Source organism: Emydura macquarii, unplaced genomic scaffold, assembly GCF_026122565.2.
Source record: "Emydura macquarii macquarii isolate MOO-44397 ecotype Brisbane River unplaced genomic scaffold, CSIRO-AGI_Emac_v2 contig_1477, whole genome shotgun sequence".
Taxonomy (NCBI): Eukaryota; Metazoa; Chordata; order Testudines; family Chelidae; genus Emydura; species Emydura macquarii.
In genome coordinates, this window is record NW_027131614.1 from 4,514,081 (window position 1) to 4,539,126 (window position 25,046).

At 40.6% G+C, this 25,046-nt stretch overlaps 1 protein-coding gene across 1 annotated transcript in view; it reads left to right on the forward strand.

The window, feature by feature from the left end:
- The window catches only part of PAG1 (phosphoprotein membrane anchor with glycosphingolipid microdomains 1), a 90,588-nt gene extending 68,570 nt beyond the window's left edge, over window positions 1-22,018 (forward strand). The window contains exons 4-8 of the mRNA XM_067553569.1: window positions 4,681-4,732; window positions 7,240-7,336; window positions 9,961-10,556; window positions 18,848-18,907; window positions 21,289-22,018. Coding sequence (XP_067409670.1) covers window positions 4,681-4,732; window positions 7,240-7,336; window positions 9,961-10,556; window positions 18,848-18,907; window positions 21,289-21,642 — 1,159 coding nt within the window. The 3' untranslated portion in view covers window positions 21,643-22,018. The remainder of the gene's footprint in view (window positions 1-4,680; window positions 4,733-7,239; window positions 7,337-9,960; window positions 10,557-18,847; window positions 18,908-21,288) is intronic.
- Window positions 22,019-25,046: the final 3,028 nt, after the last annotated feature.

A 25,046-nucleotide genomic window follows, 5' to 3' on the forward strand; every position in this document is an offset into this window, starting at 1 on the left:
CAGGAGGAGGCAATAAAGATAAAAGCAGGAAATGTGACCTGTTGCATTTTTTGTTAAGGTATAAATAAAGAAAAATCTTTCTGTCATCATAAGTCCTTTTCATTTCTGGGGTAAATATTTTTGATTCTTTAAATATAGCATGGAGTGAAGTCATTTCATGTTCAACCAAGTAGCAAGAATGGCTGAAATTACAAAAAATCCTAAAAATTGGCCGAAAACCAAAGTAGTTTATTGGCCAGTTTTCTTCACATGAAATTGCAAGCCCAATAGAAAAGATTTGTAATGAATCTGTAAAAACTTAGAGGTCGTACTCATGACTAGAGAATTACTAATCTAGTGCCTATTTATAAGAAAGGGGGAAAAGTAATCCAGGAAACTACAAGCCCATTAGTTTGACCTCAGTTGTATGCAAGATCAAATTTTGAAAGAGAAAATAGTTAAGGACAATAGAGGGAAACATGCCAGACCAACCTGATCTCTTTCTTTGAGAAGATGACTGATGTTTTGTACAAAGCGAAGGAAGTAGATCTAATCTACCTGGATTTCAGTAAGGTATTTGATACAGTTCTACATGAGAAATTATTATTTAAATTAGAGAAGATTAGGATTAATATGAGAATTGAAAGATGGATAAGGAACTGTTTAAAGGGGAGACTACAACTGGTCATACTGAAAGGTGAACTGTCAGGCTGGAGAGAGGTTATTAGTGGAGTTCCTCAGGGTTTGGTTTTGGGACAAATCTTATTTAACATTTTCAGTAATGACCTTGGCACAAAAAGTGGGAGTGTGCTAATAAAATTTGCTGATGTCACAAAGTTGGGAGGTATTGCCAATACAGAGGAGGACTGGAATATCATACAAAAAGATCTGGAGGACTTTGCAAACTGGAGTAATAGAAATGGAATGAAATGTAATAGTGCAAAGTGCAAGGTCATGCATTTAAGGACTAACAACAAGAATTTTTTATGTAAGTTGGGATCATATCAGTTGGAAGCGACAGAGGAGGAGAAAGTCATAGGTGATTGATAGTCCATAGTCATCCTGTGATCAACCAATGTGATGCAGCCGAGAAAAATGGAGTCCTAGGATGCATCAGGCGAGGTATTTCCAGTAGAGACAGGGAAGCATTAGTACCGTTATACCAGGCACTGGTGAGACCTCATCTGGAATACCATGTGCAATTCTGGTCTCCCATGTTTAAGAACGATGAATTCAAACTGGAACAGGTGTAGAGAAGGGCTATTAGAATGATCAGGAGAGTGGAAAACTTGTCTTTTGAGAGACCTTGTTTAACCTAAGCAGACAAAGGCTCAGGGGAGATATGATTGCTCTCTATAAATACATCAGAGGAATAAATATCAGGGAGGGAGATGAGTTATTTAACTTAAGCACGGATGTGGATACAAGAACAAATGGGTCATCAACAAGTTCAGGCTTGAAATTAGATGAAGGCTTTTTAACTATCAGGGGAGTGAAAGTCTGAAATAGCTTTCTACGGGGAACAGTGGGGGGCAAAAAACCTAAGTGGCTTCAAGACTGAACTTGATCAGTTTATAGAAAGGATGGTATGACAAGACTGCCTACGTTGGCATGTGACCCATCTGCGACTGCTAGTAGCTGCTGGAAGCGGGACAGTAGATGGGGAGAGCTCTGGGTTACTACAGACACTCTCAGCCGATGAGGGAGAGGTTTCACAATGGCTTAATTACTCTACCTCCCACGAGAGGCGGTTGCTATGTCGACGGGAGAAGTTCTGCTGCCAACATAGCACTGTCTACACTGGTGCTTAGATTGGTATAACATACATCACTCATGGGGTGTGGATTATTCACACCCCCGAGCGACATAAGTTATACCAAAGTAAGCTCTAGTGCAGACAATGTCTCAGTAAGTTGCCTTTAGGCCCTCTCAAGGAAAAACCCTGTAAAGCCTTCCCCACTTACAGGGTGTGTCTTACGCTTCCCCAGCCTACCTGCTGGTGATGTATAGGAGCACTGCACACCAACAGCCTGCTTCTCTCCCTCAGTCCATCTGAGACTCCCTCCTCTGCCTGAAATGCCAGTACAGACCATGGGAGCCCAAGATGGAAGAGAGAGCCAGTGGCATTCTGCTCCCTCTGGTCAGTGCTCAGATCACTAATTGGCCAGGTTTTCAGGCAGAGCAGAGAATCTTGAAGAGAAGTAAGAGATGAATGTTCCCCCACGCTGTTAACCGGTGGGTTGAATTGGGCAGAAGCATATGGGGAGATAGAGGAAGCAGTAAGCAAAGTATTATATTGATATTCCTGCAAGTTTCACCTCTTTCTCCTCCCTCTTTGGAGACTTAGGGGCTGAATCTGCACCCCCTGAAGGTAAGAACAAGGATCAGACCCTCAGATTTCACTGGCAAGTGTGGTACTAATCAAAGCTTTGATTTGCCACTCTACTCTTAAGATTTCCTTTGTTCCTTTGAGCCTGGTTATTAGTGACCAGCAGCTTCTCTGAATATAAATACTTCTGTTTTCAACGTAGAATTTCTAGCCCTTTCCAAAATAAGTAGAATCAACCCTACTGATCGAGTGATGGCTTTAATGGGTCATGCAGCTAAGTGAGGTGCAGTGTAGTGCTTTAAAAATTTACTCCTTAAAATCCAGAGAACTTTTCTGAAAAAATTCTAACTATATTGGGTTAAGATTTGGGCAGAAAAACATTTATCTACATTTTTTTTTATTTACACTGCTGTAAATTCAGAGTGATTCCATAAATGTCAATGGCGTCCATCTGGATTTTACATCATTTTAAATGAGAGCAGAAACAAGACCATAATATTTATAGCTGAAAATAGAGCAATGGTTACTTGAGCTGTGCAACCTACATTTGACCCAGAATGTCTGTCTGATGTGTAGATTGAGTTTGCCCTCTTTATATGAACAAAAAAGAATAAAGAGCTTTTTTTTTTTTACAAATTACAAAAATTATACACTAAAATTATGAAAATTACAAAAACCATGTGTCATATTTTTCTTTATTGCGGTAAAGAATGTAGAAATGCTCATTAAGGAATGTTGATCTGTACCCCAAAATGTGCCTTATGTATTGATCCTGTGGAACTGTCAGGGGGAACTGACAATTTCAGCATATCCTCACAAACCAATGATTGCAAGTCATTAAGGATAAATGGGTAGTTTTCTTAGATGAGCTGACTGAATCACTGGGAGAAACCAGTCTGAGGCAAAAGGAAGACTTCACATTTGGGCCCTGTAACAAAGGCCACTGAGCAATATGGTAATTGGGGGATGGAAACGCATGTGGGGGATGGTTTTTTTGAGAGAACCTAACTTCCCTGAAAGGGAAAAACAGAATACTGCTCTATATTGTATCTAATAATGCTTGAGTCCTTGAGACATAGCCAAAAACAGGAAGCTGCAGAAAGGTTTTATGAGAATCAAACAGTTGGATATTTTTAACAAATTAAGCAAATTCATTGTTAGAAACTATCTAGTGATGTACTTCAATAATTCAGCATGTTGCTAGTCTGCATGCAGTATTGTTTATTACAGGTTATTTTGTGTGATTGGTTGTTTACACAGAAATACAATGATATAAAATTTCTTCATAGCTCGCTTTTTGAAAATTGTGGTAATATTGTGTAATATGTAAATGTAATATAATGTAATATAAATGTAATATTTGATGACATAAAGAGTAAAATCTGCTGTGCTTAAAATGCTTTATCAAGAAAGCTTGGGGGGGAATGAAGTATTTGTAAACATGAATCACATTCTGCATGGTATGGACATTGATATGGATTTAATTGATCTAATTACTTGTTTCACTATTAAGTAGAAGTTTAAAGATGTCGACACATTTCTGTTGTGGAAAACGCCATCCATGTGTCTCAGAGTATTGGGGTCAGAGAGAGACACGACTAGTCTCTCACCTCAGCTCCCTGCGCTTCCCCTCCTACTGCAGTTTTTATTGCCCCTTTTCCTCCAGATGAGAAGTTTCTATTTGACAGCCCATAGCTGTGTTCCCGCATAAGAGATCCTTTTCAGAAAGGGGCCATTGAGGGCATCGTTAATCCCTTCTAAGAATCTGTAGATTACAAAGCCTAACTGAAACATATCATTGTATAATGAAGTACATGCCACATGGTATTTACTACAAATTACACTGTAGGTGTTTTGCTTCTTAAAGTGCCCACTCTTTATCCACTTGTAAGTAGTTAGTTTAAGGAATAATAAACAGTGCCTTTATAGGACTTGTGTGGCCACCAGGATCTTTAAAAAGCCTTTTCTAATTTCTCAGATTTTAGTGTTCCTTAAAAGGTGTTACCCTGGCCATTTAAAGAAACAGATTCACAGATTACAGAACTGTCACAAAAAATATTACAGGAGAATTTCAGAAAGTGACAAAAAGAAGGGTTAAATTGATATTTTAATGAGGTACTTCACAAACTTCTCCATTCTGTAAATCCATGTTAGAACAGGAAGAGTTTTGATAAGATGGTCTAAGCCTGTTTGCTACCCCTCTATAAATAGTGGCAAATCTCAGGTTAACAATCGGTGTTTTAGTCTGAAGAATAAAAGTGCAGCAATATGGTCAGCAGCAATCACTACCAGCACACATGTTACTAGAGGTTTACTGGATGTTTTCAGCATAATTTTAGGATCTTAACAATATACATGTTTTTTAATTTAAGGGAAAAGAGGCCCAAACATCAGAATGGGGATCATGAAAATCTGATGAATGTGGTAAATATTATTTATTTATTACAGCTTGTATCTTTCTACTGGTTGGTAATGAGCCCTTTGCATGAGCCTGGGCATGCAAAATAAAACATTACCGGGGAGAAGACAGAAATAGACCTTTGGACAAATAAATGGGAGGGTTTGTGCGGTGGATACAGTTGATTCCTCTTAATAGCAATCCTGATATTAGCAACTTCCGGTTAATGGCAAATATTGCTGGGAACCAGTCCCATCCCATGAACATCAGCATTGATGGGATTCGGATATTAGCAATGGCAAGCCACTTATTAGCAACTTTTGTTGGAAAAAAGGCACCATCTGCAGCCCCAGAAGGAAGCTCTGGGATATGCCAAGCCCCGCTACAGGCAGGTTTGTGAGGCTACAGTCAGGGAAGGATGCAACCCCGCAAACCTGCTTGTGGCTGCTGCTCAGCACGTCCCAGCGCTTCCTTCTGGGGCTGCAGCCAGCAAACCTGCCTGAGCGCACAGGGACCACACAGGAGGTAAGAGGTGGGGAGGGGAGGCTGTGGGCAGAGCAGGAATAGGGAGTAGACTACAGTATCAGTAGGCTATAGCCCAGATGCCGGAGCAGCATGGTATCACATTCCTGTGCTCTCCGGGCCGCACCCTGCAGGGAAAGGAGTGCTGAGATGTATTAAGCCCCAGCCCCCAGAGAGCGCAGGAAGAAGTACCATGCAGTTCTGTGCTCCCCAGTGCCCCTGCTATCCATGGAAAGGCATGATACCCAGGCTGCAGCCTTCTCCCTGCTGCTGCCCTTTCCGCAGGCAAGTTGGCAAGGCTGCAGCCAGGAAGGCACATCCTAGTGCTTTCTTCCCTTGCTGCTGCCTTGCAAACCTGCCTTCTGCTTATTGGCAACTGCTGGATAATTGGCAGCCTTTTGTGGACAACCGAGGGGTTGCTAATAAGTGGAATCTACTGTGTTTGTCTTGTTGTATTTTGTTTTAAATCCTACTAAGATTTTATGTGGTTGATGTTGAGCAGGTGTTCTAAATTTCACAGAGATAAATCACTACAGACTTCTAGATTCTATGGGCATGTGACTATAGTGACATTGTGTTGGTTGCACACCCTCCACAGGAACCTATTTGCAGTTACAAGACTTATGGCTAAACTTGTTGCCAGTCACTCTTTGCTTCTCCTGTGAACAGGGATAGTATGCAACAAAGCTAGTGTGTGCTGCTGAGTGTGACATACAGCTGGATGTGTCTCCTGACCAGTAGATCACATTCTCTCAGGGACAGATACATGGTCCAGTCTGTTAACAGAGTGTTGCTTCGCTAGGGAGAAATCCTATCCTTCTGCTTGCATGGAGGTAGATGCCCCTACATTCTCTTTCCCTCCTAGTGCTTCATCACAGAACAAGTTCAATTGAAAGTTTGGGTGCCCAGGGAATGCAGGATCAGGCAGCGTCTGTGATATCTGCGATGTCCTGAGACTTTAGCATGTCCAGCATGGAAAAGGGCAAGGAGATGTCCCAACATTTAATTCTTACCTTTGAATTTCTATTGCATGGACTTAAGTCAGACTTAATTCAGCAAATGCAGTGATGACATAAATCTCAGTGCTAGTTTCACATGGAGCATAAATTGGTCAGAAAACAGGTGTGTGTAATGATCGCCATGAAAAAGACAACCTTTACTCAAAATTATCACACAGGGATATCAAAGAAACCACAGTCATTTCATATTCTAACTGTAAAGAAATATTGTGTTAGGTGACATACCTCTGTGTGGTACTTGTAGGTAAATGCTGACTTTTCAGTATGGGACAGCTTCTGATCTCATTTACACAGACTAGCTCCATTGAGTGCAGTGGACTTACACCTGATTTGCACATGATAGCATAGAGCACAGTTCTATCCTATCTGTGGGAAAGTACAATAGTATAACTCACAGGAATTTGTCAGTTTGAGTTTGCAAAATAAGTGCAATTCACACATTGGCCATGCAGTAGCAAAAGCAGCGAAGGAGAACGGCAGCTTGGTTCGCTATTGTTTCTACACTTCCCTGTTAGTAGCTTTTCCTGCTGTTCTCACTCCCATAACTTCCAATTTTTCCTTACTCCATTTGTTAATTACACTTGCTCTGCACACCCCCAACATCAGTTTTGTAAACCAATTTATACCACAGAACATTACCAGTGAGTTTGGCCTAGAGATTTCCATGAGAGTTACACCCGCTTTACTCTGGGCTGAACTTCACAGTATAATTAGCTCAGTTATTGGTTTAATATAACACATACACGAATACTTTAATATATAGGGCCTGATTCTAATCTTACTCCAGTTTTACACCTGATACAGAACAGTGTGAGATCAGAGTCCAGTCCATAGTATGTATAAATGTGTATATGTATACAGTAGCTGTGTGTATCTGTATAAACACGTGCAGTTTCAAATTAAGTGCACTACATTCACAATATTATTTTGCAGTATAGTTTATCTCTTGCACTACTTAAATGCTAGGTAACCCTTCAGACTTTGTTTTGCAGCCTTCAGATAAGGAGATGTTCAGCCATTCCATCACAAGTTTGGCTACAGAGGCTCTTGTCAGCAGTGACCAGAATGGAGGACTCAGTAACGGGGATAGTAAGTACTGCAGTACTTTGAAAAGGAAAGGAAAAGAAATACCATAATCTTTAATTAGTTTGTTTTCTGCAGCATCCGTTATATCTGCTTTGCTTTGTACAGTCTTTTAAGCCCCAATTCTGCAAATATTCACATGCTTAACTTTATGCATGTGAGTAATACTCCTGACTTCAATAGGATTATCCACCTGAGTAAAGGTAAGCCCATGTGTAACTGTTTCTAAAATAAGCACTTCAGCTGTAAACTCTTCAAAGCTGTCCTGTTCCCAGAGTCATTTGAACGCATTATATGGTCAGTAGTTTGGAAAAAATAAAACAACTTCCTTGTTCACTTAAACCTATTTTTATATTTTAGAAAACTGAAACATGAATAAGCTTTTTCTTAATTCCTCTTGCTTTGTTGAACACTCAGAATGATTCACACTCAAGTAACACCGGAAAACATTGTTCTCAGCTGAAACTAAAAATAAACATGCTCTCAATACAGAGCTCCCAGGAGCCAACTGTTCTCTCTCTCTGGGTTAGACACTGACACAGTGGGCTGCATTCCCTAGTTTACAGCTAAACACCTAATCTCACTGTCAGGCTGGAAACAAATCTGTTAAACTTCTAGCGCTCAAAAACAATTAACAAAAGGAATTTTGAAACCTCACTTTTTCTATGGCTAATCCCCATCCCCTCATGTTGGTTGGTGTTTCACATTTAGGTGTATTTACCTCACAGAGTAGGCCCAGCAGAGCCATACCGAAGGGGAGTATTTATGTAAGCTCCTAGCTTCCATTAGGAAGTGCAGGCAACTCACAGAACCTGCTACTAAATGGAACACTGTCAACTTCTGTTTTTTTAAACTATCACAAACTCCACAGCTGGTATAAATAACATGGACATTGTTGTTTTAATTCCTTATTTGTAATGTCTCTCATGGCTCTGTCTGCTGCTCCGCTGATGTTTGTGTGGATCTTTTCAGCAAGAGAGGATGGTAGGCCTGAGAGCAGCGCCACTTAATGTGCTCAGGCTTGTCCCTCTTTTCCTCTCCTGCCCCCTGCTACCTACCACTCTGTGCACACAGCCTCTTCACTTTCAATGGCCTTGACAACAGCAGCATAGAGATGAGCTCTCTTACTTCCAAACTGCCCCACCTCATTCCCCAGTTCTTGCCTGGTTCCTAGTTTGCCCAAGAGCTGTGGGGCCATCCAGAGGAGTGAAAAACACCTTGCCAGATTCCCATTGGCTCCTGCACAGGGTTGGGTTAAAGGAAGAGGAGATTCCACTCCTGCCCCTTCCCCAATTCCTGTTGTTCCCTGGCTTTCCTTGGGGATCCCAGGGGGAAATGGAGATTTGCTAAGACTATCACTCCCAGCCTGAAACTCAGAAACAGCCTCAATTGTGTTGCTATGTTACAGGTAAACGTCCTCCTGTTGGGCTGGGGCAAGAGTGTATGCCTAGAGCAGGGTGTGAAAGTGATGTCGTCATGCTTGTGTATGGTAAAGAAGGCAGACCTGACAGTCAGCAAAATCAGTGACACTGATTACACACGAAAAGCTGTCAAATCCACACAGTAGACTGGAAAAAGGGAGGAAAATATCACTTTCCATCTCTTCTTTTTTACGATTTTGTCAGTTATATGTTACTAGAAACCAATAAGTAAAATAAATTCATAGAGAAATTATTTTCAGGTGGATGGTGTCCCTTATAAAAGCACATGATAAAATCTGGAAAGCATTTGTATGGATATGTGTATATATCTGACTGCAAGCAAACTCTGTACGCACGTGTGCACAACCAGATAATAAGATCTGTAAATTCCATTCCAAGAGTATTATCATTTCTGAAGATAACATGTTATTGTCATGTTCTCAGATGTGGGTTGCATGTTCTGCTTAATAAAACAGCTTGCACTTTTTTTTTCTTTTCTTTTTTTCCCCCAAATCTAAGATGAAGTACTGTACTTGTGGCTCAGTAATAGTAATCCCTCGTTTGTAGGACTAAACGTTGTCAGTTCACATTATGCATTCCAATATTAAGAAAAGTACGGCATAGCCCTTCCATAAGGAACTGCTGGAGTAATGAGTGTGTTCTGCAACCCAGCCGACTTCAGTAGAATTGCACGAGGTGTGGGTCAGGTCAGAATTAGGCCAAATATTTAATGGAGGGCCTTTCTGTTTGTCTCAGCGAGATAAGCAAACACAAATGAAAGAGCCAACAGGACTTTTCAGAAAGAACAGCAGCTGACTCCAGGATCCTCACCAATATCCTCACTCTTAACGCCAGCAGTTTCTAATATGCAGAAATGGATACCAGCCATTTTTGAGAACCTTACATACGTTGCATCCACCCACCTTTTCCCTGGGCTCACTGTGCGCATTGCTGCTGTGTAAAGTGTTTTGAGATTTGTTGAGTACATAATGTGCTATGTGAAACCAAACTATTTTATCTGATAAGTACAGCATTGGCTTTTTATTTAAAACCTGAAAATACTGTGAATGCCAGAGAATTCCAAGTTATCTTTACTATTGGTTATTTACAGTGAGAAATGCAGAAACAAAGTAGATCATATTCTTACCTAATCTAAGCTTCCTGTCGTCAGGAAGAGTTGGTAATTTATTCTGTTTCATTTTTTCGTAGTTCTCTCAGAAGACAGCACAACTGCCTGCATCCAGCCTTATGAAGAAGTACAGACTTCTGTTTCTGATCTGTTAGACCAGCAGGACGCTCTGGGAAAGTCGATAAAATGTCACCAGAGCAGGGAGCTACCCAGAATTCCTCCTAACAGTGGCATAGAAACCATCCACTCCATAAGAAATGTAGAAAATGATCAGGGTCTTGGAATGGAAGGGCCTTATGAGGTCTTGAAAGATAGCTCCTCCCAAGAAAACATAGTTGAAGACTGCTTGTATGAAACTGTGAAAGAAATTAAGGAGGTAGGAGTAGCAACCAATCCTGAGAGAAGTTGTGGCAGCAAACCAAAAGCTACAGTTACTGAAGGTCAGGACCAGATTCCTGAGCGCAGGATTGAATCAGCGGAATATGCTTCTGTTGACCGAAATAAAAAAAGTCGGCAGAGTGCTAATTCAGAGAGTCCTCTTGGCAACACTCCAGACATGGAAGAGGAGGCTCCACCTCCAGTACCTATGAAATTTCTTGATGAAAATGAGAATGTTCAGGAAAAGGGAGCAGAGGAGGAAGAAGAGGTGATCGAGGGGGCCAGTGAACCTGATAAGGTAAACCCTACACTGACAATTGTATAATAACAGAAAAAAAGACCCTATGTAAATAGATGGTGGTCCTATAGCTGAAATTTTAAAATCATCCTTTATTGTTAAAAAAACATTTAAATTAAGATCATGCATGACTGTGAAATGGTGGTGTGAAAGCACACAGGCCAGTCTCCCTGATGAGGACAGTTATCTATGCCCTTGTGACCTCCAGACCTGCAGTGTGCTTTACTTGGGCCGCTCTTAAAGAGTACTCAGAAGTTGCAGGTAGTGCAAACTGCTTCTTCCTGATAGATGCATGGACGCTATTACACTAGTTCTCTAAAGGCTGCACTGGCATCCTGTTCACGTCTGTGTCTCAGGCTCTTTTTCCTTTCGTTTTTGCTAATAGCTTTGGTGGTCTGGAACAAATGTTATAGTGGGGGTGCTGAAGGCAGAAACAGTGTGTTTAGATTGTTATTACTACTTCAAGCCAGTGCCCATAGTTCCAGCACCTATGAATAGCTTATGCAAATAATACCTAGATGTACAAAATGGAGAACGGGGCCTTATTAGCGCAGGCTATTCTTACTTTGGAATGCAGTTCCCTATTGGTTTACCAACAGTCCAGGAAAAGATTACAGGCAGATGTGAAAACAAGGCACAGTCTTGAAGTGCTTACAGTCCAGACACCAGATTCTCTGTTGTTTCTAAGGCACAACATAGGAGGGGACAAAGATGACTTTAAGACATCTTTTTGCCACCTGGATTCCACCTGCATCAGTGGTTGGAAAAGCCTCCAGTGTAAATTAAATCTGCCCTAGGAACTACTCTAGCTTAGGCATCCTCCCTTGGGCGGACATTAAGCTGCTCTGTAGGCCAGAATGGCCATAGAGTTTTTAACAGTGTTAAAATAGAACAAGTTTCACACAAGGCTCAAATGAAATTGTAGTGGTTTTTTCCCCGCATTATTTACATTTGCTGAGGTAGGTAATAGAATGAATTTGGGGGCTTTAGTGAGGTAAAAACTGCTTTGGTCTTTACTTGCAAATATAGGCACCTAAAAGACATGATTGTTTATGGGCTAGTCAGTGCTGTTAAGCAAGTTCTGAGGCTGCATGATCACAATGGCAAAAATGTTAGCCTAGTGGTCAAAGTTAGCTTTTCCCAGTAGCAGGGCAATAATGTGTATGAACAATTCATCGCCTTACCATATCCTAGTTCTTCTTGTACCTCAGTCAAATCCTGAAATAAGAATCTCTGCCCTGTGAAATGATACCACCAAAATTAAGCTTATCCTGTCAAATTATCCTCCATTACAAACTGGGGGAACAAGTATAATAATGAAGCCCTTTGAAAAGTATAAACGTCACATTTTCAGCAAGCTATTATACCTTCCTTAGTTTGTTTCATCGTACTTAAGGATTGTTAAGGATCATTTTAGATCACTGAATTTCATCTCACTCCAGTTTGCTACAAATATTTGATCTTGGTATTTATCAGAGCTGGTCTAATAGTTTAAATAAGGGTTTGTTTGTTTAAATAATTTGTGAATAAAAGCACTGAGTTTGATTCACTGTAATTTGTGAGGTGATATAGGGTGACTGGCTCCTTTAAGGGAAGATGGGGCTAGTTATACTTGTGCCATAATCAGTAGTTGCTTTCCTGAGAGGGCAGGACTAAGGAGGGTTAAGTGATAGATTAATGGACACCTGGACCTTATAAAAGGGCCAAGAGTGAGATCAGTCCAGGTTGGAAGCACATGAAGTAGGTAGGCTCCTGTGGCAGGTCCTGAGCCAGCATCTGCAAGGATAAGGGTATTCCTGGAGGAACCAGCCTAGGAACCCAGGGCTCTGTACCCAGAGCCGTAAAGGACATGAGGCACCGGGCCCAGAGGGCAGGCTGAAGAAAAGCCCTGAAGGGCAGAAGAGCTTTTTTCTTTGTCTGAGACTTTTTAGTTTAGTTGTGACTTGGCTGGAGAGCTAAGCCACATGTCAGCTTCCCAGACATCGGTCTGTGCTGGAGGAGACCAACCTTGGAGAGGGAAATTGAGGCAGGAAGTGCCAGTCATGCCACGCTTGACCAGCAAGCGGCGCTATGGGGCAGCCATGCCCCTATTACATGGGGTCATGTTATTTGTTATTTCTGAGAATTCAAATTATATTGGGTATTTATTAAAATATTAACAAATCTCCAAAGTTTCACAAGTTTTCATGTGAATGATTTTGTCTGAAATGTGTATTGGATGTACATTCTTTGCTGTTTATTATTGGCCAGTCTCCTGTTTAAAATGTTTCAGTCATCCAATTGGAGTAGAAAAACACCATGTAATATCAGTGGCTATATTAGAGCATAGCTGAGTTAAAGTGAACAGTTTACACACAACCCATAATCTGAAAATTATTCATCAAGACTGTGCAGTGAATACTTACAAATAATGTTATTAGAAGAAAATTGATTGCTTTGCTAATAATTAACCAAAAAAGAACTAAATGTATAACATATTACGTGTAATGAATATTTATATCAGCCCTAATATTTACTTGGGGGAAATTGTCAATATTAATGATGTTATTTGTGTCAGGTGTAAAAAGTCTTCCAAAAATCATTTTATTTCATATCCGTTGATACAAAGAAATATATTCGCAGCTCTGTAGCTCCCCAACTCAGAGAATACAATGTCAGAATCTGCAGGGACTGGGAATTGATTAAAATGGTTCACGCTTTGAAGAATTAATCAAGAGATGACAAATACAGTTCCCTACATACCAGAGAAAAGGTGTTTGCCTAATTAAAATTTATTCAGAGTAAAAAATCATCCTGAGTTAGAGCTCCAGCAGCATCACATTACTCCAGTGTTTTTTGCTATGTACATGCATAATGCATTGAAGAGCAGGCCTGTCCTGTCCTTGAGAACTACAGCTGCAGCACAGTTGAAAATAGGAATTGATAGAATATATAAATATCTTTATTTCAAGCATTGAAGATGGGGATTGTTGTAGGGCTTTCTTAATTCTAATTTCCCATTCCTCTATTCAGCTTAACTATCAATGCACAGCAGCATCTGCTGGTTCTGTTGTAGCAACAAAGAAGGGGATGGTTATGTAAATATACCTTAGATTTTTTGTTAAACCAACTTCACAGCTAACACCTTTATTTCCTCAGTTGTGATGCCACTTATCTGCCTTGCCCAACATGCCACATAGCACCAAACGCTCCAACCCAATACCAAGACACCAGCCTCAACCATTTTGCAAATATTCCATGGAAATTTTAATGAAAAATTGTACTTCCAGTAGCACAATGTCTCTTTTAAAGAGATACCATTACCTTGAATTTGTTTAAACTAATTATTTTTAATTAGAAATAATTCTTAGATCACTCATTAAACAGCATATGCAGAAAATTTTTAATTCCTTATTATTTAAAAAAAAGTGAGGCACATGGAAGCTCTGCTGTCCACTGCTGTTAACACGGCTTTCCAGCAGGGCAGAGTGAGCAGTCCTAAAAGCAAACATGCTCAAGTCCCTTTCTGTTCATTCACATGCCTGCCTGCTGCTTCTTCACTTTCAATACAGGGTCTGAGGAAGAGTATGTGTGCATAAGAGCTCCCCGACAAAGCAGTGCCTGAGAATGATGTCCTCATGATAGAGCATGAGACAGGAAGTCCAGCTGACTCTCAGCAAAACGGTGAAAATCCAAGTGCTGCTAAAAACATAAAGAAAACAAACTAACAAAATAAAGAGCTCTTATTTTAAAATGTCTAACCTTTCTGCTATAGTAATCTTAGGTATCATTTATAACAGTGTTAACTACAAAATTTTCCGGTGTGATTTTTTTTCAGGTTGACATTGTCCTGTTAACATGATGAGGCATTTGTTCAATATCTAGACAAAAGAAAATATGCTGCCTACTAACTAACCGAAAAAACCTCTTGCAGAACTCTAGGTATTCAGCACTTTAGGATTTCTTCAGAAGTCTCCCACCCAGAGCAGGGGCTAACTCATTTTCATTTGTGAAGTCCGACTAGATCCTGGCACAAGGTTTAGTTCCAATTATTAAAGAAAATATTTCATTACAGAATTTTGTGTGTGCATGTGCTAACGTGTTTTAAACAGTAATTTACTATCCAACAGTAGAAACAAGGAAAACACCCTGCAAATAAGTAGAATTGAAATTAACTACTGCAACATTGCAGATCCAACATAGAGCTCTGACAAAATGTGTTTGAGCTCCCTCCCCATTTGTGAAGAATTCAGTAGATGAATCTACAAATACAGAAAATTGAACCTCACCATTTTGCATAGAGGATATGTGCTCCAGACTGAGGGTGGGAATAAAAGTGCGGGATTTAGGGCCCGCTGGAATCAATGGAAAGACACTCCCTTTGGCTTCAGTGGGCTTTGAATCAGGTCCTTCACAGGAGTTTTGAAGTTAGATGTGTTTCACAGCTAAAAGCACTAATAAAAATGGAAATAGAGAAACTTCAGTTGTGTTGAGAGTCTATTTAAAAATCTTGTCTGTCTAATCCATTTTTGGAAGCAAGTTTAATTGATGTAGTAGTGGTAAAAATATCACAATATTAAATGTCCACAATATTAAAGCATCGCCTGGCAGGCCAGCTACCATTAGAACACCATAACAACAGTAATAAACCAACATCAAGTAATACAGCAATGTGCATAAACTAAATATCAAACAACACAAACAGTACCATCAAAAAATCCTCTAATTTTGTGTGTTTTTCTTTCCCTATCTGGTGTATTTAGCATTCACCTAGCACCACTGTCAGGAGTGGAGCCTCTGGGGGGGAGGGATCAGTACATGGTGGAGGTATGCAGCAAGGAAGAGGTCTGCACGAGAGTAGAGGACTGATTAGAGTGGATTTGCCCTATCCAGCTGCTGTTAAGTAAGTCCTGGTTGCATGGGCCACCCAACCATGGAATTGTCCAAGCTGTTCCTGGTCTGCAGCACATGGTACAACAGAGGAGACTCAGGCTGTGGTACGGCTACAGCAGGGACCTGTATTCTTCTAGCCAGTAGCACAAGCCGCCTTTCAAACAGCTCTTTCTGCTGCGCTCTATCTTCCTCTGTCAACGAATGTTCCTACCCCAGAAACTGCTCTGCAAGTCTCTCTTCCCATGCTGCTGTTCTGTCCTCTTGCTCTGCAGCCGGCCAGTGCATTTCCTCTCGCTGTGAATCCTTCTCCCTTTGGTATTGAACCTCCTTTTCGGTCCTGTCCAAAACATTCGCCATAAGTTCATCATGAAAATGCTTCCCCTTGCACCAGTCTGTGACAGTTTGGAGACCCAGGCTTCTGCTGGAGTGTGGGTGAGTTGTCGAGATACAAGGGGCAGCAGAGGCTGAAGAACCAGCAGGCAGACATCAAACAAGACAGTATTGTCTCAGTCACTCAAAAAAGATTTACTTCTTCAGCAGAGGACTTCGTGGAATCAATCTCAAGGCCAAAAAATGATTGATTGTAAAACCAAGCCTCAGTACAGGTTTCAGTTCCCATCAGCTCTGTGGAGACAACTGAGTTACTCAGAATGAAAATAGTAAGTTAAAATTTACAAATTCTTCATGTTTTAAAATTGCAGACTGGCTTTGGGCTTTGAGGTGGGGGGTTGTGGCTTATTACTGAAGTCTTCTCTGTCATTTCAGGCATTCTGAAGGACATAAATCTTGTGGTTTCCAAATGACAAAGGAATATTTTATTCCAAGCTGACAGTGGCAAGCTCGCCGTGTTTGCAACAGAAGTTTTCAAACTTATGGTGACTGACCAGCACATCTACAATTGGAGTGGGCCGGTGACCTACAGAAGCAGGTCCAGAAAACACACTCTTCCCTGTCCAAAGTTCCTAATACAGGAAAAGTTTGTCGCTATCAGCACCTGGGATTGGATCAAAATTCATGAGGCGATCAACAGAATGCTGTGTTAGCATCTACATGGATTACCTCCTCCCCACGGCTTGTGATGCAATCTTTTATGCCTGCATGCAGACTCACACACTATACGGACTCACAAAGCCATCTTCCCCTACCGCCCCAGCACACTTCTGGATAGCACGCCAATCTCCATCTGTATTGTGGACAAATGATTTTGTCATCCAGGAACTTCATTTAACCTTCCCCTCTTCCCCACAATTAACTGTTTACAGGTGGATCATTAAACCATTAGGCTGGCAAATGTTATAGTAACAGGGAAGGCAATGTAAGGTTCTTACTGTTAAAACCTGGCTCATCTTTGCAAGAATGTGCAAGTTGCTATAGGTAAACTTTCATTTTAAGTACTGTTGTGTGTGCTTCCCCATCTCCATTTTGAATTCAGTGGGGAGCAGAGGAGAGGCCATCTGCCATTAGTGGAGACACACTTGCATATTAACTTTTGCATTGTGTCGTAAACCGGAAATCCCTCCCATTCCTATATTAACAAAGAAAACATGGAGCCAAAGACTAACCAGGGTCTGGGGCTATGTTTACCCCTTCTGTTTCTGCTGCCGGTTCTGCAGCAGGCTGCTCCTCCAGGAGATCATCAAATAGCTTCACTGAGTATGGAGCCCTACCGTTGCTCCAGAGGCAAAGCCTCTGCAGAGGCCGGTTTGAGCACCAGAATCACTTCAGTGCCCTGGTCTGGTGCTGCTGACTCCCCTCCATTCTGATTCTAGGGTCACAGTCACCATCCCAGCTGACCAGGCTGTCATGAACCGCTCTTGACTTCATGCTTGGCGCAGAACCCAGCACCCGATCAAATGCCTTGTAAAAGAGCCAGGATGATGGCGAATTCCTAGGGGTGTGGTTCTTATCCGTGGCTTTACAGTGGTCAGTCTTGAACCACTTAGTCTGCTCCCTGCATTGGTCATCTGTCTTGTGGATGCCCAGCGCTGCCAGTTTCTTCACTTTTTCCTGGTATGTGTGGTCATTTCTGGAACTCTTACTGAAGGGGAACTTTTTGCTTCACCAAAAGCTGACTATGCTCCTGTGACCCAGAAGCAGTGCTCTTGGCAAAGGACTGCCCATCAGGGGTGACTGCAAATACAAGAGAAGGTTCACTTGTGTTTGTACTCAGTGGTCAGAATAAAATGGAAGCGTTAAATGCCGGGCTGCTGTACTTGACAAGAGGGGTAGCTTCAATTTCCTGGAAGTTGATTGGCTACTTTTGGGTTAGAGAGGACAAAGGATGCTGGCCTAGGAAATTATGGGATAGCATTGGCAGACCCTCAAGACCTAAATCCAGGGGGCCTGGGTGGGAACCTGAGCTGCATTCACACTGCAAAATGATGGCGTTTGGGCCCAAATCTCAGCGTGATTCAGGCTCAATCCCCACACACATGCACATGCACATACACTCCACCCCGGCGGGTTCCTGGGGCCCTGGCCTGGAGAGTTTGCTGGCCTGAGTCAAACAAAATTGTGCATAGATGGAAGCGAGGTTTGGGTTCAAGTCTGAGCCCCAGCTTCCATTGCAGTGTAGACATATTCACAGAGGTACTGACCATCTTTCAGGATCCTGTGGCACTTCACATACGGGCAGAAGAGTTCACTGCAGTCAATTCCAGTCAATAATTTATATTCTACCTGCCTAAAATTACTGACAAACCTAAATCAAACCCCAGATCTGCTCTCCACCTCTTAATTTGGATGAAGTTGGGATCAGATCTGGACTTTTGGGCTGAGGCTTACCTGTACCAGTTTGAGTTAGAGTAGATATTTCATTTCCTTTGCTAACTTGTTGGTAATTAGCAGAGCTGTTAAATAGTTGCCACATTTCACCCCAACTGTGGCTACATTTCATAGCGAAGAACACGATTCCTGCACAGCGCTTATGGAACTTCTTGGATGAAAGGGCTTGGTAGTCCTGCAATTTAGTAAGATTTTTGAGTATCATTAAAACAATGTTCACAGTTCCTTTCTTCTGTAAAGTATATAGAAATCCAGATGTGTAAAGCGTATGATATGATAGTGTAAATAGTTCCATAACTTTGGTGTTAATTGTTCATATTTGTAAACCTTTTGCAGACTCATTCTCATTTCACTAGAAATCTAATGGCAGAAATCCTATAGAACCAGAGTCTATTTAACCATTGAATTGTTTTTACCTTTCTTTATGAAAGTTAGGTTCAGAGCAAGGCTGGTGCATTAAAAAGCCATACTAATCTTAGGGCTGTTTATCTCAACAGCTGTAGCACAGATATTACTTGATGTAAAACAGAATGGAGTGAGCAAATGACCATATAATATATATTGATTCTAAGGGGAATGCTGTATTACAGATTTCACAATGTTCACTGTTAATGAGGGGTTTTTTTCTCTTACAGAGGCTAAGTTCACTGTCTTACAAATCTCGAGAGGAAGAACCATCTCTTACAGAAGATGATGTACGTTTCTTGCATGAACTTTAATAACTAACCAGCAGATATTTTTTTCAGACTGAGATCAGCATTAGTTCTGCATGATTAAGTGGGGTCTGAGAAAGGTGAAAATTCTCTGTAGGGAGAATAAAGCTATGGATTATTTTTTCAGTTTATAATGCTAAAGTCATCAAATTTGCGGTGTTTTAAAGTAGAATGTTGCATTTTGGTTTTTCATACCTGTTATTAGGGGGTTACCATCTTCTCAAGTATTAATGCCAATAAATAATTTGAGGCCATAAATAGTCCAATTGATTTCAGTGAGGAGTTCTGCTTAAAAAAAATCAATGGTCCAATATGGCCTTTTTTTTTTTTTTTAAGTGCTCCCCCACCCAAAGTGCTTAGGGAAGTGTAAAATAGATTTTAAAACATAATAAAACCATTTGGAATATAAAGCCATCCTCTAAAAATATATACAAATAAAACAAATTGAGGCGATCCAAAAAGGGAAGAAATGAAAAGTTTAAAAAAAAAAAGATGCTGAGTGTGGTTACCCCATTCATATAGTAACCTATATGAAATAGACAAATATTTGTTGTCTAAACTAAAAAGCAAACACAAACTTTACAGTGCCCCACGTGATCTCATGTATTTTATTAAGAGAGCCCTAGACAGGCAGTCATGAATACACACCATGCTTGAACATGGGTTCCTTTAATTTAGTCCTGAGAATCTGTGCATAGATGGGTATGGTATTTCAGGATATAAATTAGTAGGAAAACTTTTTGTCTGTATTTCCTGTTGTTTGCAGGAAATAAAAGAGGGGAAATATCACCAGCTGGAAAGTGATACACATGTTAGTCAATTAAAAAATACAACAGAACATTAATGGAAGTGTTTGCACTGCCCATGTGACTCAAACAAGTGGCACCTGCAGTACTCGGTGTTGTCTTATGATAATGGTCATCTCTTGTTCCTTAATTAACTTCATCCGAATCCTGAATGACCTTGAATGCTTGTGAAAGACCCAAAAGGTAAAAGAAGAGCTATGTTTTCATTAACAAAAGTGCTAGGCTCAGAAAACCCACATAGGTTGGCTTCAAGGCTCTCTGCACTCCGGCAGAGAGAAGGTGTAGACAGAAATGAAACCACAAAACTTAATTCACACATGGAGTGAAGCAATGGTATCATCTAGGCCTGGTCTACACTCGCAGCAAAATTCGGCGACTTCCTAAATTCTAATTAGCACGGCGTCCCTTCTACGCTGTGCTGATGGGAAATGCCCTCCCATCGACACAGCATTAATCCTTTTGCAGAGGTGGATTTACTGAGTCAACTTCTGGATCGATTGAGCGGGTCTCCACTGTTGCTTAATCAATCCCACAAAATCAATCCTGCACTGCCGACAATACCACTAGCAGTGTAGACATACCCCCTACTTCTGCACCACATAGCTAGAGCAGTGGCTGTGTCCAGGCTACTGCATTCTGGGGTTCAAGATTCAAAGTCTGGGCTTTATGCCTTTTATGTGCGCTTGTCTGAGCACATGGCCCCGTTATTCAGCTCTGTGCTGATTTCTGAGTTTTGGCTCTTTTTATTAATTATATTCCCTTCGAAAGTGACTTTTTATTGAACCATTAATGTCCTTTTTTGAGGTTTATTATTTCATAGCTTTTCAGGCACATTAATTTAGTCATCTGCTAGTGGGAATTGACTAGTGTGACCATGGGTGTTCCCTCTCCCTCTCAGCCTCCTTAAAGACATGCTGACAAGGGCTTGCTCTTTAACTTGCAATCGTAAATCACCGAGGGACCGATCCTGCGGCCCTTGCTCATACAAGCAATCCCATTGAAGCCAAATGAATAGGGTCTGCACCATCAGGCCCAGCATTAGCTCTTGTTTTATTTAATATCACCTTGTCTGAGTAAATTTCCTCCTCCATTTTTATTTTCTCCTCACATCCTTGGTCCCTCATAGCGCCTGTAACCACCACAGTTACAATACAGCCTCTATGCACTGGAAAAAGAGTAGCCATTATATTAGAGGGTCTAAAATGAGGCACAAATTACATTTCACTCCTGCCCACTGCTTTCTAGAGCTGAAACCAGTCATCTCCGTGTCACACCCACAGTGACCCAAAGCCTTGGGAGTCTTGAGGTAGACCATGCTGTAACTCTTATCAACTTGTCCACCAGGCTGGCTATCTTTCATGTACAGTGCATTAGATTTGGCTACAAGGGATTGTGTTAAATTGTTGTTTTAAATATATAATGTTTTCTCCATAAAGAAAAATGGGTACATGTGGCAGCAATATATTTTTCAATGTCTGACTTCAAAACAGATCAAGGGTGATGGAACAGAAGTTCTTTGCTATGCTTAAAAATTCAATTTGTCTCTCTCTTCCCTAGATTTCAGCTATGTACTCTTCTGTGAGTAAGCCAGGACAGGCCATCAGAGTGCTGGATTCTACTTACACCAGTATTCAAGAAGTTGTACCTCAAAGGTCCCCGTCTATTTGCAGTGGCTTCTATGCTAGTGTAAAGGACTTTGAAAACACCTCAGACATTACCACTGTGCCTCAGTCAGCAGACAGGCCAAATGGGGAGCCAGAGCCGGACTATGAAGTGGTCCAGTCAGTAAGCCAAGAGGAAGACAAGACCTTATCAGTGCCTAATACCAGTCAAGTTGCTGTCCAAGGAGAGAATGACTATGAGAGTATAGGGGACTTGCAGCAAAACTCTAGGGATATCACCAGACTTTAATTGCCCTGGCAACAAGATTACGGCAGGTATTATCAACAGGTATTTTCAAAAGATTTATGTGGAACAAGAATAGGAATGTTTCTCCTTTCGAAGAACAGAAAGTCGAAGTATAAGAACAGGACAGAAGTTAAAGACAAAGAAGCAAAGCATTTTTCATTCAGGATGCAGTATCCATTAGCTTGTTCTTGCTGGTGGTGTGAACCTCACTAGAACAATTACATCAGTTCAGAATCGAGATGAAAAGGGTATAAAGGATTCTTTATTGTTAGAGTTTCAAGACAACCAGTATTTGGGAAAGAGTACCACATTTGTCACCTCAAAGTGATCACTTACTAGAAATACTGACATTAAAGAAAACCAGCTTTTGATTTTTAAATATCATTCTTGTCACTTTCTTCAAAATATTTCTCAAGGATCATTTCCCTTCAAGTTCAGCCATTCTCTTCACAGAGCAAATCTCAGATCATCTTAGCTCCATGTTTCAACTCAATTTTCTTTGTGGGGCCAGGGAGAATAAGTTTAATTTCTGTACATCGGAGGAGCTCTACATTTCAGTATACTAGGGCTGTGAGCACTTGCAGACAAATCTGATCAGAGATGGAGACAGAATATTAGTGCATTTGATTATGTTTTGATTACTGCTTTGGTCTCTAAACAAAGATACTTCAGTTCACAAGTGACTTACACCAATAGTACTTGAATTCATTTTGTAGAATCCATGTTTTTTTAAGTTAAGCTTTTCAACTTGATTGTCAGTATTTAAAGACTGGTATTTGTAGGGGTTGTTTGTTGCCTTTTTAAAAATTATCTGGGAGCATATTGCTTTAAAACTATAGCCTTACCATTTAAGTTTTGTCTCTCACACACATTCATACTCTTCCACACAGTATTTGGACAGCTGTCAGGTTGCATCTGAAGGGTTGTGCAAATGAATGTCCAGTCCACATTAACGGAGCATTGACCTTATCTTTAAGAAATCTGCTTCTTTTAAGTTACTCAACTTAGATTTAATCAGATCAAATGTAAAAAAAAAAAAAAAAAATTTATTGTGAGAATTTATGTGGGGGTTGATATTTTAAGTTTTATGCTTAGTTTTTAACAAATTTTCCATGTTCAAAAATATTGTATAGCTTGCCATTTTATGTAACAAAAGAAATTATCCTTGGTTTTTTTTTTTAATTACCTATCGGTTGTAGTAGAAGCACATAATTGGATACTTTAATTGTTACTAGTCTTTATCTCATTTCTAAGCAGGTGGGTAGAATATGCATTGCCGTTTTTTCAAAAAATCATTCAGTCAGTGCAAAGACCACTTTGTTCAAAGACAAAGAGAGAAAAGAAGAGGATGAGAAATGTTCAGGAAAAGCCTCTGGTCCTCACTATTCCTATGCTAAAAAGAACAGTAATGGGAGAAAAAACAGTAAGTGAGGAGAAGAATCTCTTGGTACATGAGGGTAAATTGACCATTTTGACAACCAGTCAAAATGGTCAATTTACCCTCATGTACCAAGTCAAAATCAGTACAATCAGTATATTTCCAGAGAATTCAAGTTACACGGTTACGAATAAAAACAAAGCATATTACTTAGAGAGATTAAATAGATAGATGTTTTGCTGGTTCTTTTGTTTCTTTCAACACACCGTAATGGGCCACACTAAGAACACAGGAAAATGCAACATGTCTGGTATGTCTGTTTTATTCTATATGCACACAAACACAGCTGCAAAATGTAAATCCAGGTTTAAACTTCTCCTCCCAAAATTTGGTAGTGTTCAAATTTGGGTTAGGCTATCTTATGTTCATATATTCAGTATTATATAATGTGTATTTGAAAATGTTTGTTTTTACTTTAAAAAAGAAATACATACTATGAGAAGGGCCCATTTAGTTGTATAGTAACTATATCTGTTTCAATTGGTACTAAGTAATACTGGTAATTTTTACAAGGGATGTATCAAATCTAATTTTCGTAACTCATGGGCACAGTAAATATTTGGGCTCCTAAAGCACTACATACCGAACATGAATTTGTTTAATATCACACAATTATAAAAGTGATTTTTTTAAAAACTGTAAGCAGTAAATTCATTTACAACCATACGACACATAATATAATTATTTTGTAAGGCAGTGATACTTTTCAGTGGAATCTTGCCATATGAGAGCAATGAAAACTTTCTGGATTCTGACCTCCCACTCAGTCTGAGACATTTAGGCAGCGACTCTCTTCCTGTACATAAAGAGGCAGTTCAGACTAATGCACAAGTATCTTGGGCCTGGCTGTCCTCCCATACATTCATCCTTGTACCAGATTCTCTGCCTCCAGTTCATTGCTTCTGCCTCTTCCACCTTTCAAAACTGATTTTGGGGGAGCAACAACCAAAATCTTTTCCGCCTATTTTCTTATTTCCTTTCCTCAAAAATTTCATTGAGGTGGCTTCCTCAACAGGAGCCCCTGTTGAGTTCTTTCTTTTCCTTTCTTCCTGCCCCAATCATGGAGGCACAGGCCAAAGATCAAGAGGCATGCCATTTGCAAGGAGATCTTCTTGGGAGCCACAGGTGGGGAGATCTGCCAAGACTACTTCCAACCATCAGTCTGCCAGAGAAGGGACTCATAGTCTAGATGGCTAGTTAGGGCATCTATATCCCCTCACACCAGCTGAGACTCCTTTGTGAGAGTGGATCAGTGCTCTTCAGCTGTTGGAAGCCAGCAAACAGAACAGTCCTCCCTGATGAAGGACTCTTCAGGGGAAAGTCCAAAATTCCCCTTCAGCCTCCAGGTCCAATCCACTTTTAAAGAGAAATGTGCCAGGGTCCCATCTCAAGTTCGTAAATGGATCATTTAATCACTTGACAAGGAATCTGGCCTCTCTTCTCACTCCTTTCCAAAGGTAAGATCTGATACTCCCTCTGAACGTCCTCTTCAGCTATATATTGGATGAGTGGAGCACCAGAGCTCAGCAGCGTCCTTCAGAAAATGTTTCAAACCATGGTCACACAATAGATCAATACTGGTGTCTGCAAGACAAGGGGACGGGCTTTGTCTGGCCTTACTTCTCTTTTCCTTTCTGTTAATTCTTCCACTCCCCCTACATCCCAAATGCCTCATGTTAGGGTGAGGTCAGTGTCCAGAAATAACATTTGCTACCTGATGATTTTCTTTCTAGAGCCTGCTCTACACTTAAAAGTTTTGCTGGCATAGTTACGTTGGTTAGAAGTTGGTTAAAAAAAAATAATAATAATCACACCCTAATCATCATAGTAGTGTCATCAAAAGCCCTAGTGGAGATAAAGTTATATCAGCAAAAAAGTCCTTTGGCTGAAATCACTAATTTCTTTCAGGGAACTGGTGTAAACTATGCCAGCAAAATAACTCTCTGCCAGTATAAACTAGAATCTCACA